Below are 25401 nucleotides of genomic sequence, written 5' to 3' on the forward strand. Positions count from 1 at the left end.
AAAAAGGCAAATGCAAGGACATCAGAGCTGTAACTCCCAGACGGGCAACTGGGATGAAGTTGCACATCGGTCCATGCTTTCCTCCAATATAAACAACAGTAGCTGCTGTGTTGCATGCATTGAAATGCTTGGTTTTGACTATTTGAATCTATTTGTACCTTTTTTTCTAAAAGTACAGTTTTTTTTTTACAAATCTTAAATTTCAAAATATAAACTGTTAATGATACAAGAAAAGTGACATTGTTCCTGTCAGCACAGAAACTCATTGCTTGTTAGACACACGCTGTTGAAAAAGCCCAGTTTGTAGACCTCCCTTTGGCTGTGTTTTATTAAATAGCGCCACCTGATAGAAGAGTTTGAAGTTATATTTTGCCAGAAGCTATTTGTTCTAAGCAAAAATGTCTTAGCTGTCAAATATATGCTACAAACCTGTAACCTTCGTGTTACAGCAATGAGAAACGCCACTATTCTTGTGCTCGCGTAAGAGCTTCAAGAAGGGGAAAAACACACAGAACTAGCCGAAGGGAAAGAGAGCAGCATACACCTACAGTGAGGCACTCAGGGCATGGCGCCTTGCTCAGCTTGCTCTTCCTGAATAATGTCACCCTTTCATAACACTCCGCACCATTTCTCAAGAGCATCCCTGTCTCCCACCCATTTTTATTTCCCTCTTTCCAAACATCTGACTCATCCGCTTTTCTCCAACAACACTGGAGAAGCCTCCCCTTCTACCCTGTAGCCCCTTTAGCCAGATTTTCAATACTCATGGAAGAGATGGAAGTTCTTGGAAGGAGGGGGTCAGTGTGGCCCTGGTTCCCAGAAATTCATGAAACACACAGAAGTGTAAGGGAAACTCAGGAGCTCCAGGTATGAAAGCAAAAACAATCAAGAAAACCCTGAACAATGATCCTCCTTATGAGGCAGCAATGCTCTAGCCACTGAGCTTCCGGGGGTTTAAGAAGCACCTCTGGACCAGGCAGCTCATTATGGAAGCAAGAACGCGGTCTCGGGTTTCGTAAGTGGATAGTGAAGAGCATGGATGAAAATACCTTCCCACTGACCTGCTAGTAAGAGGTCACTTGAGTGTCCCTGTATCTACTCACTTCTCAAGCCTGGCCCACGAAAGTGTGTTATTTTATAGGTCCCTCGAAGAGTAGGAGCAAGCTTTCCCTTGAGTGGACACATAAAACTTCCAACACCATTCACAATCTTTATCACAGACTCATTCAGATGGCATAAACCACCACAGGAAGCTATGTTCCAGCTTTGCTCTCCCTCTTAACTTTGCTTTCCAGGGATGGGAGATGTGCCAGGATGGGAAGGGGCTGAGAGACAGCACTGAGAACTCCTTCCTAGGTGTGGCTCTGGGTGCAGGGCAGCTGGAGGACCTCAACCACATTGTCACCCGGCAGCGAGCATGTCTGATGCTCAGCTCTGCCCAATTGTGTAAGGGGACATTCTGATGCAATGTTCAGAGCAGTATCACACCGATAAAGGGAAGGGTGCTTCTTCCCCAGGTATTGCAGGTAGCAGTGGTGATAGCATTAAAGAAAAACTCAGGAAAGAAACGTCCCATTGCAACTGCCTTTAAGCCATCTCCAGCCGTGATACTTGGGAACTACAGCCTCTACTAGCTCAAATTTGTGACCTCCGGAGAAATAGTGTGCTTTTCTAAACACGTCAATGAAACCTCCATGTCAAAAAATAAAACAGTTTGTCTCTTACAGAAACAATTCCAGCAAGCATTTTATCCACAGCACATACCTCAAATGTACTGTATTCATGCTATAACACATTGTCTCATTTGCCCTAGCAACGAACACAAAAACTTCAAAAGAAACTTTTCATTTCTAAAGAAGACAACTATCATAATCTATATTGCTAACATCCTCTTCTGCTAGGATACAAAGTCCCACTGCAAACGGACAACAAAAATTTGCATCATAAAACCATTCCTAGAACCCTTTAAACCAGACGTTTAAGATTTTGAAAACGTTTTAAAGCAACAAAGCAAATGAAGAAATGGTAAGAACTTGAACATTTATGCTACAATTACTTCCCCTAGGAAAGCTACGTAAGTTACTCAAATGACAGTCCTGCCCCACAAGCTCAGGGGAAAGTTCGCTAATTTCACTAAGCTGTTCTTATGCAGGCTTCTGGGCCAACCTCTAGGTGCTGCTGCAGAGACCCCCTTCCCAAAGACTGCCTTTCTCCCCCTCCCCCTGACGGCACTGCACTGCGCAAAGCCACCACAGTCCCTTGCCTAACAGATTTGCTACTGGGGAGCCACAAAAACTAACATTCTTTGGGCTAGTTTACTTTTCAGTAGAAATCATACTACAGAGAGGTTAGCTTATTGGAAGAAGGTATGAGCATTTTGTCAAAGCCTTCAAGGAAGCTGAAGTAGCAGAGACAGGTACAATCGGAGCCTCCATCTCCAGGCCTCTTTTTTTCTACAAGGAGTGTCAGTACATAAGAGAAGTCTAAGGCGAGCTCGGGAAATGCGGGCAGTCAGGGCGCGGTGGTTCCTTGGCTGCACTGGCAGCATCTGGTAAGTCAGCTCCAGCATCCGCGAAGCTGATGAGATGGAAGTGTGGGGGGAGGGAGGAGGACGCCTTAACGTTCGCATCACATTAACCAGTGCACAACCGCGGCGCCCGCGCCTCCGCCGCATCTGGGGGGACCCGGTGCCCCAACAGCCTTAGGGCGCCGGGTGGGGGGCGCAGGGCCTTCCCTGGCACTGAGGACTGGGACTAGTGTCTGCGTCGTGCGCAGCCCGCAGAGCACCCATCGAGGATGGGAGAGGCCCTTTGCCTGTACCTGCGATGGACCACGTCCAGCGGTAGAACTCCACGGTGTCGTTGAGCGCAGTGGACACTGCGTTCAGGACGCCGCCGGGCTCTGAGTCCAGCAGCCCCATCGTGGCGCGGAGAGGTGCGAGCTGCGGCGAGAAGAGAGGCCCCGAGGGACGGTGGGCGACTGCGGCAGGGACCCTGCTGGCAGCGGTGTCTCCTCCTCCTCCGGGCGCCGCGGCTGGGGATGCAGGCGGCGAGCAGCGGCGAGCAGCGGCGACAAGAAGCCGGAGGGCGGAGGAGGAGGAGGAGGAGGACCCGCCGCGAGCGCCCAGCGCTGCTCCTCTCTGTCGCCGCGCGCTGCGGCAGCTCCAATCCCCTCGCCCGCATCACGTGGCCGCGCGGGGCGGGGCGGCGCCTCCTCTCGCCCCGGGCGCGGGGATGCTGCGGTCGCGAGTGGTGGCCGGTCTGCGCAGGCGCACTAAGGCTTGCCCCCCGGCCGCCACCCAGGCAAGGAGAGCGCCCGAGGGGGACACCTCGTACCCAGTCCACCTCCCCGCGCCTGTGTCCTCCTTCCCTGCCCGCCTGCCCACGGTTACCTCTGCTCCTCCGGATGCATCGTGGGAAACTGGGCCGAAAAGAAGGGGAGTTTGTGGACAAACATGCGTAGGCGAGGCGTTTCTGGTCCCTGCCTGTCATTCACCTCCATTTCATCTGTACTTTTGCTTTCTTCACCTTTAGCACGTGCTTGTCACCCAGACAAGGAAATGCAGGTGGTTTCACTCTAAAGGAATGTCATTTGTCTCATGCAGCGGCTGTGGCAGTAGTCCGTGGTCATCCCATAAATACATTAGCGTATAGTTAAACCCTTGAGTGTACTGGAACACTGGACCCATCAAAGCCTCCAGTGCCTAATTTGTGCCGAATTCGGCTACTGAAGATTCAGAGAGGAGGGATCCGTAAGAAAAGGTTAACAGTCTGCTTGGTCAATCTGAAAGGATGATGCAGAGGAAACAAAGGACGATCGACTCTAGAGAAGAGGGCCAAGTAATGTTGTTTTCATTTTGAGAAAAAAAATAGTTCAGATAAGATGGGAGGTCATAGAAGAAGCCACACCTGTGAAAGTAACAAAAAAAAATTACACTATATAAGTTTGATAGTTTCCAACATAAAGCAAAATTGTTGTGAATGGTCCAACAACAATTTCATCTGCACTGTATTACTCAGACTGTGCCGCCTCCTTTTGTTCCGGATTTTCTCCACCTGCTGACTTAAAATGCTTATTTTAAAGGCCACCGAGTCAAATGTCTGCAACTGTTAATGTGAGTACTACCTGGGCCCTAGCTCAGTGCTCTAAATAGCAAGTTGTAAATATTTATGGTGACAAAATTATAACTCACACCACTCTAAGAGCATAATGGGACTTATTTAAGTGCAAAGAGCTTCCGGGAGAAAGTGGTAATTAAAGTAACTGATTTGTTGTATAACTCAGGCCACCATAGCAATGTGATGTGGCTTGTTAACTTGGTAAACCTACCTGCCAAACTCCAGTTTCTCTGAAAAATTTCTCAAGTCTCAATTCCTAGTTACGATCCTAGTTAACCATAACCTAAGTGTGAGTTGGCTTTCCCTTTGCTTGTAATATTGATTGCGAGTTCTGTTGTCTTGGAGTCTTGGGTGTTTTTAAGGAGAACAGATTCCTACCCTCACCTCACAAAGCCTCTCCATCTTTGCATATTTAATATCATGTGAAATTGTTACAAAGCAGCTTATCCAAATATTTCATTGGCACCCCCTCTCTTACAGTAGAGGCCAGTTTAAGCTCCTTATTCACTAGGGGGCGCCTGTCACATAAGGAAATCATAGACAGCCGTGATCAGTGGTAAGTTACCACTGGACTTTATCACTTTGTCTGCCTTACTTGGGAGAGTACTCATTCCTATTTATACTCATCAACTGTTCTAGCATTCAAAGAAGAAACAAAGTCTTAGACTGTATCTACTCTTGAGCTCTACTACCTGACATGAAAGATTATAGTCCATTACTTAATTCACAAGCAGTTTACAAACTCCAGTGATTGTCCAGAACCAAAGCCTGCTGCTGTAGTTTGAAAAGATCCGTCAAGGTTCATGTGTTAGAACCTAATCCCCAATATAGCAAGGTAGCAAAGTGAGGCCAACAGGGAGCCGTGTAGGTCATTCTGAAGGCTCCACCTTCATGAATTAATTAATGTAAGTTACAAAGAGTTTTAAGTTTCAAGTTTGGTCTCTCACAATAAATACTTCTTAGTTATCTACCTTTTACCATGGATGACAAGGAAGAAAAAACATTCATCAGATCTAGGGCCTTGATCTTGGGTGTCCTGGTTTTCAGAAGTATAAGAAATAAACCTGTGTTCTCTGTAAGTCACTTTGTCCTTGGTACTCTTTCATAGCGACATAAAACAGACTAAGACAGGAAATGATGAGAAGCAGGTCTACGCTCATTACAGATACCTGGAATAACGAAGTGGGTTTGGAGTAAAGTGACCGATAGAGACCAGAAGAGTTTCAAGGATTAGCTATAAAATCTAGATTTCCCAGGAACACTTAGAGCAGTGCGATGCAGATACAGACAATATAGGCCATTCTGATGACGCCTCAGATGGAAATGAAGAACAAAGCATTGTAAAGTCATCCTTGTTACAAGACCGCAAAGAAACTGGCGAAATTGTGCCCATGCCTAGGGATGTATGGAAGGCAGATTAAGAGCAATGAGCTAGGATATATGTATGGTAGAAGAAATGTCCAATCAAAGGATGAGGGTAGTTGCTTCTAGTTGGATTTAGTTAGATGTGACATACCTAGCAACTCTCTGACTTAAAAAACATATAAAATATATGCCCATCCCCAAACCTACCCGTGGCTCTATGGCTCTTTCCTCCATCTTAAATCCCACAGAGACCTTCTGGGACTAGGACTTGGAAAAGAAAAAAAGGAGCCTAGGTCTGTCTGGAGGACAGTGGTTCAAGGCTGGGTTGGGTTTTTTGGGGGGGGCAAGTGTTTTGGCCAGATACAAGTAAATTTTTAAAAACCAACGAGAGCACATAGCTCTTTTTAAAGTTTAAGCTATTTATTCTCAGGTGAAATTCACTTGAGCAAGAAATGCACTTATGTGTCCAAAGCAAAGAGCAACAAAGTAGCGACATGACTCCTGGCAGCAAGCCATCCAGAAGGAAAGCAATGTGGAGAAGGGTAGCTTTCTCACCATTGACTAACGCCCATGGAGTTAGTGGTATGTTTGCACCAAATTACAAACACCATTTCTGCTAAGACCATCGAACCCAGAATGCATATGATAGTGTACCTTCAAATATTCAAACACACGGAAAGTTAGCTAAATAGAAGTGTATTTATCCTTCACACAGGTATTTGTAGGGGTTTTTATTTATAATCACTGCATGCAGCAGACAAAATAGGTAAATAAGTAAATACAGATTGCCGCAAAAGAATGTAGTAATGTTACAAAATATTTAGAACTGCTATTGAGTGAAGATTTCCCCAGGTTCTTCTTAAAAGGAAGAATTCAGAGAAGACAGGTTCAACAGGAGCATTTATAACAGAATAGGCCAAAGAGGAGACTACACTCCATACAAAGATTAGAACAAACTGACCTCAAGTGTATTGTGGAACTTTAAGAAGTACTTTGTATGACTATTTCTGAAGTGGGCAGCATATTTACTGGGGTAAGAAGACCCTTCCTCCCCTCCCAAATCATGGTGGATTATTACCCTTTTAGGGTAATTCTCCCCATAACCCTCTTGAAATGCCACAATGAGGTAGGGATGTCAAAACAACAATGGAAATATTATTTTTAAAGTTAGGGTCTTTTAGAGATACAGACTCTTCATTAATGGTCCATGTATGTCAGTTTTGAAAGTTCCCTGGTGCCTTCGTTTTTAATGTCAATAAAGACCTAGTTCCAGATTTAAGGATATTTAGCCAGAATGAAACATTCTGTCAGTAGATACATCTGTCTACATCCAGCTGGAATTTCCTTCAATTCCTTCACATCTAACTTACTTATTCATTTGCTTATTTATTAATTTGGTTTTTAAAGATGGGGTTTCTCTGTGAAGTCCTGGCTGTCTCTATAGACCAGGCTAGCCTTAAACTTAGAGATCTACTCTTGAGTACTGTGATTAAAGCATGCACCACCACTGCCTGGCCCACATCTAATATCTTATCTAACCAGAAGACATAGTCATCAATATACAACCTTTCTTAGTTACCTCATATCCAACTCCATGTCTTACTTGTCTCAGAAAAATCTCACTGAATGGGGTCAGAGTATAATTTACTGACAAAAATAAATAATAAGATTAAGGCAAAATGGCACTGCCATCAGTTAACCTCTACAAGCTGAGATAAGACCCTATTGCTGAAAACAACACGTTCTTTTTTTCTTTCTTTCTTTCTTTTTGGTTTTTCCAGACAGGGTTTCTCTGTATTGTTTTGGAGGCTGTCCTGAAACTCGATATGTAGACTAGACTGGCCTCGAACTTACAGAGAACCGCCTGCCTCTGCCTCCTTAGTGCTGGGATTAAAGGCGTGCACCACCAATGCCTGTCGACAACACATTCTTTTTTGAGGGGTGAGGGTTGGAGACATGGTTTCTTTGTGGGTTTGGAGTCTGTCCTGGAACTAGCTCTTGTAGACTAGGTTAGTCTCGAACTCACAGAGATCCGCCTGCCTCTGCCTCCTGAGTGCTGGGGACAACATTTCTTAAAGTAATGGGATATGAATAAATCAGGCTAGCATTCAATTGGAAGATTCACACAAATCCTCTTACTTGCTAGCACTCATAGTGCTAGAAGATGCAATTCACAGTATTAGAGGAGAAAGGTAATCATCAGGTCACTCAGCTATGAATTCTGTGAACTATAATAGCAACCTGCATTCAAGATGTGCCCATTGATACAATAATGGCACAGATGTTGCTGGGGTAACCAGTAACTTTTTTTTATTGGATTACAAGCCCCTCATGAGGTAGAACTCACACCTAACAATGTTGAGGTCAAGAATCTGAGACTAGATAGGTCAAGGGCCCTAGGGAAATACTGACTACAACTTTTCTGCTAAATGAACACACCAGTAAAAAAAAACACTATTAATGATATATTGCTGTACTCTGAGACCAGTGCATTGCTGAATCTTCATCAGAAACTCTCCTTTGTGCAATAGATGATAATTAACAAATGAACTATGCACAGAGAGTGAGAGATGTTGGCGCACTCAGTCCTCAACCAGATGTCTTTATCATTCCTTTCCCCTCAAGGCTCAGCAATCTATGTAAAATGGAAAGTATGAATGTTTTAAGAGCCAGAGGTGGCCACGACTGCATGCATAAAACTTGCACAAGTTCAAGCTGGATAAAACCCCACAATGAAGAAGGGGAAGTGGGCACAAAGCCCCACCCTTAGCCAAGAAGCTATTTGTATTGACAGCTATGGGAGAGGGAAAAATAAGTTTTCTTCAATGAAGTGACACTAGGCATAGCAGTTACACTCCAGGGTAGACCCCATGTTCGGGAGCCATTGGTCAACACATATTGAACTCCATGATTGTGTGTGTGTGTGTGTGTGTGTGTGTGTGTGTTTGGCTTAGTCATTTTTGTTTTGTTTTGCTAGAGGGATAAAGAACATTCAGGTGCATAGGTAAGCGATGTTCTGGGAGAAGTTAGGGGAAGGGAGAGGATATAATCAAATTATACTGTATGAAATCCTTAAAAAAAGTTTTTAAAGAAAACTAAGGTGAAACCCAGGTGGTGGTGGTGAACGGCTATAGTCCCAGCACTTGGGAGGCAGGCAGATCTCTGTGAGTTCAAGACCAGCCTGGTTTACAGAGTGAGTTCCAGGACAACCTCCAAAGCCACAGAGAAACCCTGTCTTGAAAAATCAAAATAATAATAATAAAAAGAAACCCTGTCTCGAAAACAAAACAAACAAACAAAAACACTAAGGCAAATTGACTTTATATAGGCAGTGTCTTCTGTTTCCCGCTTTGGAATGAAGCAATAATTCTGATACAGCCATACATTTACACTAGAACTCAATAATAAAATAAAAGGATGTCACATGGCATAAGGCAAATTTCTTAATAAAGAAGTATATTTATTGACAACCATAAGAAACAGGCTAGAATAGTCATTTGATACTATGTTAGAATTTGGCATAAAAGTACAGACTTATCTGGGGGTTAATATATTAATGATTGTGTGTAGATGCATTTGTTATGTGGGACTGGGGATTTAGCATGATGCCCTGATTTTTATCCTTAGCACTGAAAAAAAATTACCTTTGCAGCAAAAACTCCAAATAATTTTTGTTCCTAGCCTACCTTCATGATATCCACTCCACAAGTGTGTTCTATACATACTGACTTCTTCCTAAACAGTGCAGAACCGAGATAAGAAGGTAACTTGACAGTGAGTAACCTCAGTCAGATGCATGATAAAGATGAGTATCAAAACCACGATAAAAAACCTTTTGATGAACCCTGATGTGGTAAAATGAACTTGCCTCTTGGTCCTGCTCCTCAAAGTTCTAGTCTTGTGAGAAATAGCAGACAAGTTCCAATTGCAGACTATTCTACAACACATGGAACTATTGTTTCTCTGCCATCTGCAACCCACAGCTTGACTCCCAGGCTCAGCCTGGCTCCACTCCACACCTGTCCTTGGTATTTGTCCCAGAGTCCTGTTGTCTCCAATATATTGAGGTTTCCTTTACAGTTGAAGCAGCTCCTTCACCAATGGCTTCCTGGACTCACTTCCGGGAATCCTACCCTGACACAAGATTTGCAGTTGGGCTTCTACTCCTTGGTTCAGTGAGATTGCTCTCATGGTCTCTATGTCCTTCCATTTTGGAGTAGAAGATTATTTAACTTGCTTTTTAATTTTTATCTTACAGGAATCCACAGTTAGGGACATCAGATATTTTAAAGAGATTTGAAATTCTAAAGTGTTTGAATTTTTAAAGATTGTGGAACTATTTTCTGTTGTTGTTTTTATTTTTCGAGACAGGGTTTTTCTGTGTCAACAGCCCTGGCTGCCCTGGAACTCACTCTGTAGGGTGGCCTTCAACTCACAGAGATCCACCTGCCTCGGCTTCCCAGTGCTGGGATTAAAGGTGTGTGCCACCACCGCCCAGCCCAGATTGTGGGACTTTTTAAACTATGCTATGCTTTATATTGTGGATTAACATTCGATCTTGGGGATGAACAAGAAAGAACAGGTTATGTTTTAATAGTGATGTGTTTGTGTTTTGAATTAAGTTGGGTAGAAAAAGGAGGAATTGGGAGAAGTTAGAAGAGGGGAAAGAGTATGACCAAAATGTAGTGTATGAAATCTGGGTCAGTTGTTCTGGCTAGTTTTTGGCAATTTGGCACAAGCTAGAGAGTCACCTGGGGAGAAGGAACCTAAATTGAGGAATTGTCTTTATCAGATTGGCCCATGGATATGTCTGTGGGACATTTTCTTTATTACTGATTGATGTGGGAGGGCCCAGCCCACTGTAGGTGGTGTCACCCCTGGGCAAGTGGACTTGGGATGTATAAGCCAATTGAGCAAGCCATGCAAGCCAGTTATCAATGTTTCTCCATGGTCTCTGCTCCAGTTCCTGCCTCCAGGTTCCTGCCTCTAGTTCCTGGCCCAACTTCCCTCGGTGATGGAATAATATGATGAAACAACCTTTTCCTTTCCTAGTTGTTTTTAGTGTTTTATGACAGCAAAAGAGAGGCAAACTGCCAGGCGTGGTGGCGCATGCCTTTAATCCCAGCACTTGGAGACAGAGGCAGGTGGTCTACAAAGCAAGGTCCAGGACAACTAGGGCTGTTACACAGAGAAACCCTGTCTCAAAAAACAAAACAAAACAAAACAAACAAACAAACAAAAACAACCTGTTAGTGGTGGTCCACACATTTAATCCCAGCCTTAGGGAGGAAGAAGCAGGCAGATCTCTATGAGTTTGGGGTCAGCCTGGTCTACAGAGATAGTTCCATGGCAGCCAATGCTATAGAAAGAAACGCTATTTAAAAAAAAAAAAGGTGGGCTCTTCGCCTTCCCTTCGCCATCGTGCATTGTATGCCTGAGTCGACTTCTCACCATGTCTTCTCACAAGGCTTTCAGAATCAAACGATTCTTGGCCAAGAAACAAGAGCAAAATCGTCCTATTCCTCAGTGGATTCGGATGAAAACCGGTAACAAAATCAGGTACAACTCCAAGAGAAGACACTGGAGGAGAACCAAGCAGGGCCTCTAAGAATTCACACAATCAATGGCAAGAACTGAGAGCTTGCACTGAATCATGGTCAACACAAGCTATGCTACCTGATGAAGTTTAACATTTTTAACCTGGAGATTTGGTCATATTTAAGTTGGGAATGATTTGTTCATTAATAAAAAATATAGAGCCTTTCAAAAAAAAGGTGGTGGTGGTGGTGGGGGTGGGCAGAAGGTTTTTATTCAACTTACAATTCCAGGTTACGGTTCATTGCAAGGGAATCAGGGCAGATCCTTGACGTATCCCCAGTTAAAAGCAGAGAGAACTAAATTCCTACATACCTACTTGTGCTCACCTATTTTGCATACTTCTACAGCCAGAACCCAAACTCAGAGAACAATGGTGCCCTCAGTGGGCTAGTCTTCTCCCATCAATTAATGAAATGAAGACATCACCCACAGACATGATCACAGACCAACTGCAACTAGACCTTCATTGAGCCTCTCTTCCAGGGTCATCAAGTTAAAGAACTAACTGTCACAAAATAGGATATCATTTCACACGGTGGAGACATTAAGACCCAATCTTAGGCAAGGGAAAGTAAAAGTTAGACATGATGAAGACACATTGTATATGGGTATAAATTCTCAGCAAATAAATGCAACATGTTCTTTTTTAAAAGAAAAGGCTTCAAAGTGACAAATTAAATTTGTGCTTATCTCAACAACACTGCACATAGAAAAAGAAGGGTTGAGAGGTGCCCATTGTGAAGACCAAGGCAGGAGTATCAACTGGTGGAATCAAGGATAAAGGCCTTGGGAAATCATGCTGAGGCTTGTGTGCCTTTTTTGTATACAATCAGTATAAAAGATAATAAGCATGACAGTACTCAGTATCTATTTTAGAAAGCATCCTTGATTTGATGTTTGAAAGATACACTTCAACAGTCAACACTCTCAACAAAGCAGTTGGGAGCAATTTGAGTAGAGTAGGAAAGAGACAATTAGGCTGCAAACAGCAGCAATGGATGTTGAAAAGAGAAAGGTTTGAGTGGAGTTTAAGGGAAAGAATTTGAAGAACTGAACATGAGGGCACCCAAGAAGGACTCCACGTAACCCAAACCATGCCTAAAATTATTTATATTTATATGTTTTCTTTTTGCTGCTATAGTTGGGACTAAGAGGGTTCAAAGGCTTCGTTTGCAACATTTTTTGTTTGTTTCTATAATTAAATACTCTCTCTGCGACTAAGCCCAGCAGCAATTTCATCAGCAAATGCCGATCAGAAGGAGGTGCTCATACCTGGCACCTATGAGCTAGCAAGAGGCTGCTCCAGCATGCCCCTCCTAGCCTGACTCATCACTCAGTGCAACTACACCTTCAGTATATAATGTGTCTCTCTATTCCACTGCTATACAACAACCCACCATCACCTGCTTGGATTCCTACATGAGCCTCTGTTCTGTATGCCAGTGCAACCAGACCAAGCCAATCCCATGCTAAATATGCTACAGACAACTTTCCAAACACTAGCTCTGCTACATGCCTGCCTTTTCTTTTCTATGACATAATTGATATCACTCGATTGCCTATCTGGGGCTAATGGATATTTTTTGGTGAAAGAAAAGCAAATTCTTATAACCTGTGTTGCCCTTACCATAATATATGTAGAATTAAGTTGCAGTGGTTTAACAATGATATAGTACACACCCAAACTTTTTTTTCTACTTTAAAGCAGGAGGTGGAAGAAATACTATGTCTTCCTTATCTACTGAGAGAATCTGAAAAATGAAATCAAGTATCAATAGTCAAGTTTGTCTAGCAGAGCTGACAACTCATCAACACATTTACAATATTTTATTGCAAAAATTGAATTCATCACATTACCTATATTATTAGAGTTATTGTTTTGTACAAAATAACTTAAGTTACTTCCCTAGGTTGGACCACAAATTGTATATTCTCGAAAGTATCTGGTGGTGTGCATTTACTTACTCCTTTCTGACCTAGAATAAACAGGGAAAAGACACACATCTTGAGTACATGTAATGGATCCTAGTTAGAAGTGTGCTTCTAACACCCTTTATTTTATTTTAATGCGTGGGATTCTATTTCAGAACATTATGCACAAAGATCACAGGTTTCATGAGCAGCAGGTAAGACAGTTCAGTGTTACTGTGGCAAGCACCCCTTATCGACAATCAGGAGAGACTTTGGTTCTGTGTGTCTCTGGCCTGGTATGTGTGGCAACAGGCAAGTCAATAGAGTTAGTCTCTCCATCTGATAAATGAAGATAATGCCTTCCCTATCTACTTCACACAGTTGTGTGGGATGAATATTTAAGTTTATTTAAAGAATGGTATTTTTACTATTGAAGTAGTTCTGCACCATATGTTTCATAGAAATCAAAAATGTCTTCAGATACAATCATATCTCTTAATCAATAATTAAATTAAAAAACTATATATAATGCTCTAAAACAGTGGTTCTCAACCTGTGAATCACAAAGCCTTGAAGTCTGAACAAACCTTTCACAGCAGGTCACATATCAGACATTCTGCATATCAGATCTTTACATTATCATTTATAACAGTAGCAAAATTACAGTTATTAAGTAGCAACAAAAAGAACTGTATTAAAAAGACACAGCATTAGGAAGGTTAAGAACCACTGTTCTAAAATGTTCTTCAAATGTACAAAAAAAATAGTCATTAAAAACTGGGGTGTTGCCAGGCGTTGGTGGCGCACGCCTTTAATCCCAGCACTCGGGAGGCAGAGGCAGGCGAATCTCTGTGAGTTCGAGACCAGCCTGGACTACCAAGCAAGTTCCAGGACAGCCTTCAAAGCCACAGAGAAACCCTGTCTCGAAAAACCAAAAAAAAAAAAAAAAAAAAAAAAACGGGGGTGTTACTCTAATTATCCCTTTTTTTTTTTCAAGACAGGGTTTCTCTGGGCTTTGGAGGCAGTCCTGGAACTAGCTCTTGTAGAGCAGGCTAATTATTCTTTATCAATAAAAATTCAGGAGTCAGATGCTGGGATAAGAGCCTGAAAGATCAAAGAAGCAGAGAATTCACGAGTTCACCTACCTGCTCCATTCCTTCCTCCATACAGAGGAAGCCCCAGATCCCTTTCCTCCCTGCCTTACCACTTCCTGTCCTATCTGTCCTCAGTATTCCAAAACCTCTGTGCTTAATTTTGATTGGTTAATAGTTAACTCCAGAACCTGTAGGAGAAACTGCCTCCAGCCTACCCAAGCTGGAGTGGCCCTGTCCCTGGTGCCCAGCCCAGCCCTCAAGCACATGCACAGCAGGCACTTCCTCCTTTAGCCAAGCCTCCAAGCCTGCCGGAAAGCCAAGAGACACTGCTGGAGAGACACCTGACACAGAGACACCAATGGGAAAAGGACAGACAGCAGAGTCAGTGCCTGAGCCAGTGGGACCTTGGGAGAGGGTATAAAGGCAGACCTAACTTCCTGGGAAAACAAAACAAAACAAAACGAGTCTGTAGCATGTTTTGCTACTCACAGACTGCTGGTGTCTGAGTGGTTGATGCTGCGTGTTCTCACCTCCTCCCCTAAGGGAGTAGGGTAAGCCTCAACAAGAACACGATAAAAATTATCACACAACAAAAAACTATTTCTGTCCATGAGGAAAAGTTACAATCATCCAAGTATCCTATGATACATGTTTTGTGTTGAAACCCCGCCTCCAACCAAAATGAAGTCTATTACACAAGGCAAGAGCTATTGATGGGTAGCAATGGCATCCTAGTCACCTTTGTACTGTGTCCTAAGAACCATTTTCCAATAAATAAATGCTCTATACAGATGACAAATGTTGAATAGAGGAATGAACTGATGGGTGAGTTGCAACATGTAAGCAGTCACTGGAATAATTTATATCTTTACTTAGGTATTTGACTCCTGTGAAAAAACTAGGTCAACAGGAGTTAGTGAATCATGTGTATTCCAAACCATCAGTTTGCCAATGATGCCCAATTAGGCAGGCTCTTCCTCCTTGTCCTGCCATTTATTTCATTCTTGGAATACTGTTCTTGCCCTGCAGAGATTCGAAGGGCACCTCCCGTCCATCTACTTTCCTCTAGCAGTCTTGGGAGGCCCGGCTCATCTTAGTCATTTCCTGTCCTAATGTGCTCCTAGAAAATCTCACTAGTCTTGGGGCTACCCTGATCCAGATCTTCCCTCATACCCATAAAGGTGCCACTCAGGGTCACGACTTACACAAGCATGCCAACCCATAAATTAGCACACATGTAGATCTTCACTATTGATTAGCTGGTGCTCATTTGTACCCAGTGAGGCCTGAAATAACCAAATAGGAACTTTCTTGGATAACCCTACTTGGGACCCAAGAAATACTTTTTCAAAATCCTGTCCAATGTTTTTTTTTTTTAATAAAAACACCCACATTTGTGAGAGCCTGGGGATCTTGCCACTGACAGCATGTATAGTGGATACTGCTCCTAGAGCTGGAGAGGTCAAAAGGGAATAAGACGAAAGGCAAAGAAAATGACATGTTGAGTTCTTCTGCTCAGTCGTTCCCAGCAGTGCGAATTGGTTTCTTGCTTCTTTTCATGTATCAGTTTTCATAGTATCAATTCAATGTATCTTTCATGGATCTGGAAGATTCACTGATGAATGCTGTATTTGCAACAATTGCTCAAGGATGGTCAAGGAATACTTGCCATGTGAAGAAATTGTGGCTGTTGGACAACTGAAATATAACTCACCCAGCTGAGAACATGCCCGGTGCCAACTGCACTTACAAGGGTTCTAATTTACTTTTTTGAAGACAGTGTGAAAAAGGGTATAAAAGAGTTTATTGGTTTATATTGATTATATGTTGAAATAATATTTCAGCCATGCAGGAATAAATAAAACATAAACACCGATAATTTCTCCAGTGGCTGCATTATGCTTTTACATTTCCAATGGTAGGTAAAGTTTTAACATGAAAAAATTGGTTTGCACTCTATTTTATTAGATAATACCAATGGAGACATATGATAAGACACGTTATTAAGATTTAGGTATTTCGAACAGTGAGTTAATTTTAAGTCTAGATAATTTTTATCTATTTACAGTTTATTTTAATTATCTACAGGTTTCATTTGCATCAATTTGAATGTGGCTCTTCATTTTAATAGATCATTTTAAAGAAAAATGCTTTTTAGAACCTATAAAATAATTTTAATCATATTTAGTTTTTCTGAAAGTGTATTTAAAGTATACTTGTTTGTGTCAATAGTCATAAATTGTGTGGAAAATCCTCTTTTTTTCAGATTTGCATTCCTTTTTATTTTGTTTCTTTGAGAGAGGGTCTCATTTTGAGAGAGAATAGCCATCATCCTACACACCACGGACCTTAGGCTGACCTCAAACTCACAGCAGTCCTACTATGTCAGCCTCCCAAATGCTGGTATCACAGACATGAACCACCAGACCCAGTGAAAATCTTAATTATAGCAACTTAACAAGTGATTATTTTCTGGTGAAAATAACAAATTTGTGAAGAAAATTAATTTGTAAATTATGGACTTTCATGTTATTAATCTTTCAAAGTTTACTGGTTCATTAACAAAAATGTCTAAAATGTAAAGAAATAAAAGCATTTAAATGTGTCTTATATTTTGCCAAATACCAGAACATAAAAATCATAACTTTAAACATATATTTTAAATTGACTATTATTAAACAATATGGGTTTGGTAGGAGGAAAGGACATTTCTTATTTTACAGCTATTTATTCTGATACTTAAATGTTTCAACAAGTAAATGTGGGGTTCCTTTTGTTCTCTTCTTGTGTATCTCACAAATGTCCAAGGGCCACCCATTTCAGTCACAGTGTGGACCCACAGATCCCAGCAAGTCCTCAGTAAGCAACTCCTCCGTGTGGGAATGTCATCACGCCTGAAGCCTCTGAAGTGGCCTCTGGAGTTTTGTCACCGGCAATCTCTAGGACCTCCAAAACCTGTGTGAGTCTGCCTGGCCTGGGTGGGAAAGGAGAAGAAAATGGACTTGATAATGTCCTTGCAAGCATGTTTCACCACCCTTGCTTCTTCCAGGGTGAATTAAATAGTCTGAAAGTTGCTGAGACAGATTTCAGACAAGTGCAAAGCTTCTGCAGTATGTGAAATGCCATACTTGTGGTGCCAACTTTTGGTAGAAACTGGGTCAAAGGGTGGAGTATGTAGAAGTGATGTCCTTCAGAAGGAACATGTGTCAACTGAACTACAACAGGAGGAGGTCTCCTGGAGATCCCTAGCAAAGCGGCCAGCTTAGTTGCATACGGGTTGGTTCACACATAATTTTACCAGTGCTGGAACATGTGCCACCATGCACAACAGGATTAAGTACGTGGATTTTACCTATTTGCATATAAACCAACCCCCTTTAGACACTGATAGCTATTTTCAGTGACCAAATGTATAGATTTGAATAATATGAAAATGGACTGAGAAGCAGATGTCTGTTTGAGTCTTTCTTGGAGGGAGATTCCAGGGCAAGTCTTCAGTCTGGTCTAAACTTCAGTCTCCTACTTGGAGAACAAAAAAAAAGAAGAGAAAATGAGACTATTTGTGGTAAAGCGCGTTGATCACCACATGGCAGTGTGCAAATACAACAGGCTGGCTTTTTGGTTGCCCTCTGTGAGGGTTCCTTCAGAAACCTAGGACTGATCACTACTCCACGATAAGTGCTTGGGCCCATTGATGTGGTTCCCTGGTAATACACATTTCATTTCCCAGTGACTGCAGCCCAGAATTTTAAATCACCCAAACCAAATGTCAAAACCATTTCAGTGTGACTCCAGAAAGTTTTACTTTAAAAACTCAGAGTCCATTTGATAACAGGTATTTTTTGTTGTTGTTGTTGTTGTTTCCTTTCAAGTTCCTATTACTCTACCTTTCTCTTTTGATTTTTAAAAGTCAGATGGTTCATGCATAAGAGAACAATGCTGCCAAGGTAAACATTACCATTTATTTCAGTAAGGGCACCAGCTTTCCTTCCATTCATATCCACCTTGCATTCCTTTATGGCATTGGTGGAGGAAGGGACCTCTTAGATTTTCTCATCCTGACTGTTTTTTTTAGAAGAAACATTCCCTGGTTGCCTGCTTCCCCACCCTGGAGGTACCTGTGCTTCTGCCTAGCCTGGCTTCAGGATACTTCCTGACATCCTTGACAGGGGTGTGAGCCTCTGACAGCCACCATGCTGGGTACTCATGTGCAAGTCCCACTCTGATCAGAGCTGTTATACGAGAAGCTAATGTGGGTGACTTCTTTCCTATACACCAAGTGCCTTGTTGCATCTTTACATAGGGCAAAAAAAAAATCCACATGAATCTTTGCAATGAACGGAATGCAAAAATACAAAAAAAAAGTCAGAAAATTGCTCCTATCGTCAAAATTCATGTTTTGTTATTTAGGAAGGAAACTTCAGGCCAAAACACAGTAGAATAAACTGGTGATTTTTTTCCTAGGATTGGGGTTCTTGCAATCCAATAGCAAGTTTTGTCAGGTCCCTTATAGAAGAAACAAAAGATCATTTTCTTTCTGAAGACACTGTCTTTAATGCCAAGGGTGTGGGTGACTTTCTGTGACTTCAAGTCCTGTCACCGCTGAGTTCATGTGAAGATTTTCTTGTGCATCAGGATAGCACGGTCTTGGCTGGGATCTGAGCTGAAGCTCCCACGGGTTGCACCTGCCTGAGCATGTCTGGAGAAACTGTAACACCAGCTGTTTTTCTGGGGCTCAAAGAGCATGTGGGGAAGCACGAGCTTCGCATCCTAATTGGGCTAGTAGGCATTTCAGGTAAATCGTGAAATACTATGATAGATGTCTAACTGAAGGGAGGCTGTTGAGTCTCCTCTGAGGAACTCATTCTAAGGATGAGCGAAGGGAAATGACAAGTTCCTCAGTCACATCCCCTTATACATCAGAAGGGAAAGCGGGTTCAGGGAGAGCTTTGTGCCTGGTTCTTATTCAAAGCCTAGTTCAGGCTGGGGTCTGGGCAAATGAGGCTGGTAGGTAAGAACTACAAGGGCAATCATTGAGCATGCCATAGACCATCAGAGTGCATGAAAAGATGTACTGCAGTGTTTAGATGGAAATGGGGAGAAAGGTATTAAAAGGGGAAAAAATCAAAGCAGTTAAACTTAATAAAGTACACTTGGACAAGGAATACATTCTGGGACAGGACATTTTGGATCTAAGATGGGTCAGAATGTCCCACAACACATATGTCAATTATATTTCTAGCCAAAGAAAAGGCAGTAGCAAACAGAAACAATCTGATTGGCTACGATTAGCATGCTCTTTGTATGGACATGGTCTAATACATTGACAGCCTGTGATTGGCTAGAGCTCAAGTAATAACACACTTTCTTAGTCCGTTGCTGTCCAGACAGGTTTAAGCTCTCTTTGTACTGACACAGGTTAGACTTCCTTTATAATTCAAGCATGGAGACTAGTTCAGGCAAACATATTTCAGTTTACCTATGATGGTTGCCAGTTTGTCACGGATCACCAAGCTTTGTTGCTGTGAACTTTGAAGCTCCATGTGGAGGGCAATAAGTTCTTTGTAGTTAGTGTAGAAGCAGTAGGGTTTACTAAGAACACGGTGCTTAGAGAGATGTGACCTGGCAGCCTCTTGGTGACCCTTGGAGAAGAAGGAGTGTCTATAGGGCAGGCACATTACTAAGGCTAGACTTGTTCCTGATCACAAGTGAGAAACTCCCTGAGGAGGAGAGTGACACTCTTAGGAGCAAAGAACCAGCCTTGTGTAGAAAGAAGCACTGTGACACCTGGGTAGTCTTCTTGTGATCTCAAATGTAAATACAGCCTAGAGGGATTTGGGGCTGGTGTTTTCTGGCTCTCTCAAAGCTAGATGCAGGCTCATGACCCAGCAAAGGAAGCTGCTGCAGTTAACTACTATCTGATCAAAATGGCCTAACTTTATTAGGTTTTTACAGTGTCCCTAGCTTTACAACTACTGTTACCACCACCACCATCATCACCATCAACACCATCACTGTCATGTGTATTCAGCACATATTCTTTGTGTACAGACAAAGCAACAGCAACAACAACAACAACAACAACAACAAAGATTCTGCTCTAGTTTTTATAGAAGCCATAGTCTGGAGTACAGCATGGATAAACACATCCACTGAACACTTTGTGACAGCTATTTCTTCTAAACTAGATGCCATTTGTTGGGTTGGGCACAACAGTGAATAGTACATATCTAAGGATCTCATGCTCAAAGTATATATGGTTAAGGGAAACAAACACTAAACACACTAAAATAAATGAATAAAATTACTCTAGATAGTGATTTTTAAAAATCTATGAAAGAATAAGCATAGGAATGTGATGAAGAATTGGCAGAAAATCATGGAGGGCTTGTAGTTACACAAGTGCTCATTGAAAACATGACACAGGGCAGGGGTTAGGGGGCGCTAGATAGCACTCATGTTGGGAGAAGGCTCACAATGGCCTGTATGTAGCTCTAGGTCCAGGGTAATACAATGCTATGTGAGCACCTGCACTCATGTGCAGCTCTCCTAAAGAGATACATAACTTTAAATAAAAATAGTATGTTTTAGAAAGAAAAGGCAACATTTGAACCTAAAGGATGATCTATAATATAAAGATCTGTGGATGAGTATTTAGACAGATACTGCAACAAAACTACGGGCCCTACTCGAGGCAACCCATGAGCCAGAAGCTACCCAGGAAGGAGAAAGTGAAATGAAGTTGATCTGAAGAATTGAAAAGGGCCACTTCGGACTTGGGTTGTAGATCAGAGGTCAAGTGCTTGCCAACATATAAGGAACCCTACTGCAGGGAAACAAAACAGAGGGGAAGGGGTAGATTTTGCAGAGATGTGGAGCTTTTCCTGGAGAGCATGGCTTCACTGTTATTTTTCCCAGGAAGAGCGAGTACTGTAAGCAAGGACCCACCAAGGGCTAGGTCACAGCATGTGATCTGTTTTGCCTTCCTTCTTTAACATCACTGCCCCCCTCATTCTACAAGAATTTAAGGTGAGCTTCCTCAACCTGGTTTTGAGAAAAGGTCAAGTGTCACTACTCAGGGGCCTTCCACAAAGACCACTCTTTATGTTCTCTTTCTTGAAGAGAATATCTAAACTCCTACCTATGCTGGCGATGGGGGTTAGGATTCTTCTGCAGATGTCAGCGTAGATTTAATCTCCTCTCTCTTGAAGGAGTTTCCTTCCTCTGACTGGCTATCTAGCTACTACTACCTTTCCAAAGGTTCATGGAGACCAAGTTTCTATTGGTCTGTACCTCATAGTAAAGGCTATCCTATGACAACATACACATACATACATACATACATCCTGTGATATGACAGAGTTTCAATCATAGCATTGTGACCAGAAAGTAGAAATCTCTTTCAGACCCAGTATTATCAAAGGAGCAGTAGAGAAAGACGTTGAAAAGAACCACAGTATTATAGAGGAGCTACACCTTCTTCTATGTGAACATGTGAAAATCTCCAGGGGCTCTCAGAAATACCGAATACATGTAGCCTAGTGACTGAAATCTCCAGGGGCTCTCAGAAATACCGAATACATGTAGCCTAGTGGCTGAAATGGAAAAGATTAACCACATCAAGATTCAGGGTGGATATGGAGAGATTGATAGTACCTTAGAAGGCTGGCTGAAGGAATGTACAATATAATAACATTGGAAAACAAAATCTTAAACTATGTTTTTATCATATGATGGAGCCTCTCCGTCTCTAGGTATTTTATCCAGACAAAGTCAACTCTACTCCGTACCAAGGCCTGTGTGTGAATTCCTTTAGCAGCTTTACATGTAACACCCCAAAGTGTAAAGAATCTAAGGGTGGACAATCATGGAAATGGATTAGCAAAAACTGTGTTATTGTCATAAGGTGGAATAGTATTGGCAATAAAATGGAGTGGACAATTGCTATAGAATAAGCCTGTACACTGTGTGAATATATTGGTTAATACTCAAGCTGACTGGCCAATAGCTGAACAGGATAATGTTAGGCAGGAAAGTAAACCGAGAATGATAAGATGAGGAAGTGCAGAGTCAGAGGGTTGCTAGCCAGGCACACAACGAGTTGGATACACAAAATGGGATATTGGTAAAAGCCACAAGTGTCTGGGCAGCATATAGATTAATAGAAATAGGTTAAGTTGTTCAGAGATAGTTCGTAATAAGTTTGAGACACTGGCCAAGAATTTACAAATAACGTTAAGCCTGAATGGTTTATTTTGAGTGGCTGCCAGCACAGGAAAGATCTGCCTACAGACAATCAACACACACAACCCCATGAATGAATCTCAAAATTATCACAAAATCAGACAAAATTAACCATTATTGTATGATTCCATCTGTAGGAAATTATTCAAGATGCAAGATGATGTAGTCTAAGCAAACCCATTTGTCCTTGGGCCACAGATGAAGAGATATGTGGTAGGGAGGAATAGTCAAGGACTTGTTGTGGAATATTATTTTAACTGGGCAAAAATGTGTTACATTTGTTTGTGCTGCATTTGTTTAATTATGTAAAGATGTGTTGCTGTTTCACCTTGTCTGCCTAAGGCACCTAATTGGTCTAATAAAAAGTTGACAATAGCTAAGCAGTAGAGGGATAGGCAAAGCTGCTGACCAGAGAGAAAAAGTGGGAGGAGAAATCTAGGTTTAAGTAAAGAGAAAAGAAAGAAGAGAACTAGAGAAAAAGAGAGAGACATGCCCAGGTCCAGAAGCCAGGCAGCTGCCAGCCAGATATGGAAAAAGCAGGAAAGATACATGGAAGGAAAGAAAGGTAAAAGGTGCCAAGGCAAAACATAGAAAAAGAGAAACATATTAAAATAAGAGCCACGATAAAGCCAAGCATGCATAGCTAATAAGAAGTCTCTGTGGCATGATTTGGAAGATAGTTGGTGGCCCAAAATAGAAAGCCTGATACACAAACCCAAGGAAAATTTGGAGAAGGATGGTTGATATAGGCACTTCCATGTAATTTTATCAAATATATAAATTTATCAAAATATGTTATTTCAATATGAATGATTTATTATACATACCATCTATATAAAATTTTTCTTTCAATCATTTTATATATCTACTTCCTTCAAAGGTGTACTACAGAATTCATATATATTCTTCCTCACTGATGAGCTGGCAGTATTTAACCTATGGTTTAGTCCATTTAAACCTTTGCACTCTCCTGACTCACCACATGAGCATAGGACACAGCTGTGCATGTCTGTCTTCCTGCTACAAAATGCTATAAAAACACTCTACCACTCCCAGTGGTGATTTCCATGAGTGAGTCTGCTCTTTGCTCTGCCTTTTCAAATGCAGATTTTGATATGTCAATGTAATGAGCATCCTTCCAGCCAGCCTGGTACCAGAGCCGCATCAACCCCAAAAAACACACAGAGACTCTATTAGTCACAATGCTGTCGGGCAATGTCCAGGGCTTCTCACTGGCTAATTCTGTCTTAAGTATTAACCCATAACAATAATATATATATATTTCTATAAGGTCTTATCTTACCGAGGATGCCAGCCTCATGTGTCCTCTCTTCCCGGGATCACATGGCGACTCTCTACTCTTGACTACATTTCCCAGAATCTTCCTCAACTCCTAGTCCCACCTATCTTGATTCCCTATTGGCCAACAGTGCTTTATTTATCAACCAATAAGACAACAAATACACAGAAGGACTTCCTCCATCATGTCAATGCTAAGCATCTAATAGAATTTATTCTGGAAAAATGTGCTTTTGATATAGTTCTGTCCTTTCATATAGTTTGAGTCTCAGGAATTCCAGAAAGAAAAGAGTGAAAAGGACAAGAATTAAGCTTGATGCTAAGCATCAGAGAACTTTTCAAGACCTAGAGTCAGATATGTAAAGGTGATATAATGAGGAGGCCTGACTTTGTGGAACTCCCTTGAAGAAAAGACATGAAAGCAAAGATTTAGTGGATAACTGCAGAAGTGGTGGGTGCTAGAGAATGAGCAACATTATGCCAGGTCAGGGGTGAGGGAGGAGCATTTGGGAGGGATAACTGCTCTTTCACCAGAAACCCAGAGAGTACTGATGGAAAGGGTAAGTATAGAATGTGATTCAAGTGGCTGGGGAGATGGCTTAGCTGGTAAAGCACTTTCTTGCCAAGCACAATGACCTGAGTTTAATCTCTAGATCCCATGTACAGAAGCTCGGTATGGTGCCTGTGCTTGTAATCTCAACACTTGGGGAGGCAGAAACTGGGAATCTCCAGAGCTCACCAGCTGGTTAGCCAGTCTACCCTAATTGGCAAGTACCAGGTCAATTGAGAGAACCTGTCTCAAGAGAAAGGCTGACTTCTGGCCAACTCACATACACACAAATGTGCCTATAGAAATGTGGTTTAAGAGGAGCCTGAGCTCATTGTTATAACAACAGGAAAGACATCAAAGACATTAAACATCTGACTTATACATTTAGAGGGTGATTTGAAAGAGAACAGAGTAAATGTGAAGAGATAAATTGTGGAGGCATAATCATGTGTGTGTCAAGGAAAGACAGGTGTGTTTAAGAGTAATGGCAAGAAAAACGTGCAGCTGAGTGGTGGAATACTAGCCTACTATCTATAAGGCCCCATGTCTAACCATTAGCTCCACATCAAAATAAATGGGGTGCATTGAATCAAGAAATATAATGAAAATAACAATATAAGCTTAGGAACAAAATAAGAGACAGTATGGTTAGGAGTCATGAATAATGCCTTGGGTTTGATCTTTGGCACCACAAAATAAATAAATGGAGAAGGGAGCTTGAAAATGTCAATAAAGTGAAGCAGAGGGCATTTTGCATGGTTTGGTTTTGCTTTATTAATAATTCTACAGTCTTTTGGTATACTCGTATCCTCCAGTATGTCTTTATAATACATATCCATTAAATGCTAAATCTTACTCTGATGATTATTAATAATTATCAACTTGTCAAGATCTAGAATCATCTAGGAGACAAGCTTCAACAATGCCTGTGAGGGAGAGTCTAGATTGGGTTGATCAAGGCGAGAAAACCCAGGTGTAGGCGGCACCATCCTATGGGCTGGGCTCTTGAACTGAATGGGAGGGAGAAAAAAGGACTTCATCAGCATCCATCTGTTTTCTGACAGTGGGTGTGATCAGACCAGGGGCCTCAAATTCTCGCTGCCAAGACTTCCCTGCAATGATGCCCTCAAATTGTTAACCAAAATAAACCCCTCCTTGAATTGTCTTCATTGGGGATTGTGTCACAGCAATGGGAAAATGTGACTAACATCCCTTCCTTAGG

The 25401-nt window shown here is 41.9% G+C and overlaps 2 protein-coding genes across 2 annotated transcripts in view; one reads left to right on the plus strand and one right to left on the minus strand.

Moving 5' to 3' along the window:
- Elovl4 (ELOVL fatty acid elongase 4) overlaps positions 1–3098 on the minus strand; it is a 29689-nt gene extending 26591 nt beyond the window's left edge. Inside the window, exon 1 of the mRNA XM_005073689.4 lies at positions 2821–3098. Coding sequence (XP_005073746.1) covers positions 2821–2920 — 100 coding nt within the window. The 5' untranslated portion in view covers positions 2921–3098. The remainder of the gene's footprint in view (positions 1–2820) is intronic.
- Positions 3099–10915: 7817 nt separating this feature from the next.
- LOC101838134 (60S ribosomal protein L39-like) lies at positions 10916–11134 on the plus strand. Its single transcript, XM_040739931.1, has one exon. The coding sequence runs from the start codon at positions 10936–10938 to the stop codon at positions 11089–11091; it is 156 nt and encodes a 51-aa protein (XP_040595865.1). The 5' UTR covers positions 10916–10935; the 3' UTR covers positions 11092–11134.
- Positions 11135–25401: the final 14267 nt, after the last annotated feature.

The sequence above is a fragment of the Mesocricetus auratus genome, unplaced genomic scaffold, assembly GCF_017639785.1.
Source record: "Mesocricetus auratus isolate SY011 unplaced genomic scaffold, BCM_Maur_2.0 Super-Scaffold_100691, whole genome shotgun sequence".
NCBI lineage: Eukaryota > Metazoa > Chordata > Mammalia > Rodentia > Cricetidae > Mesocricetus > Mesocricetus auratus.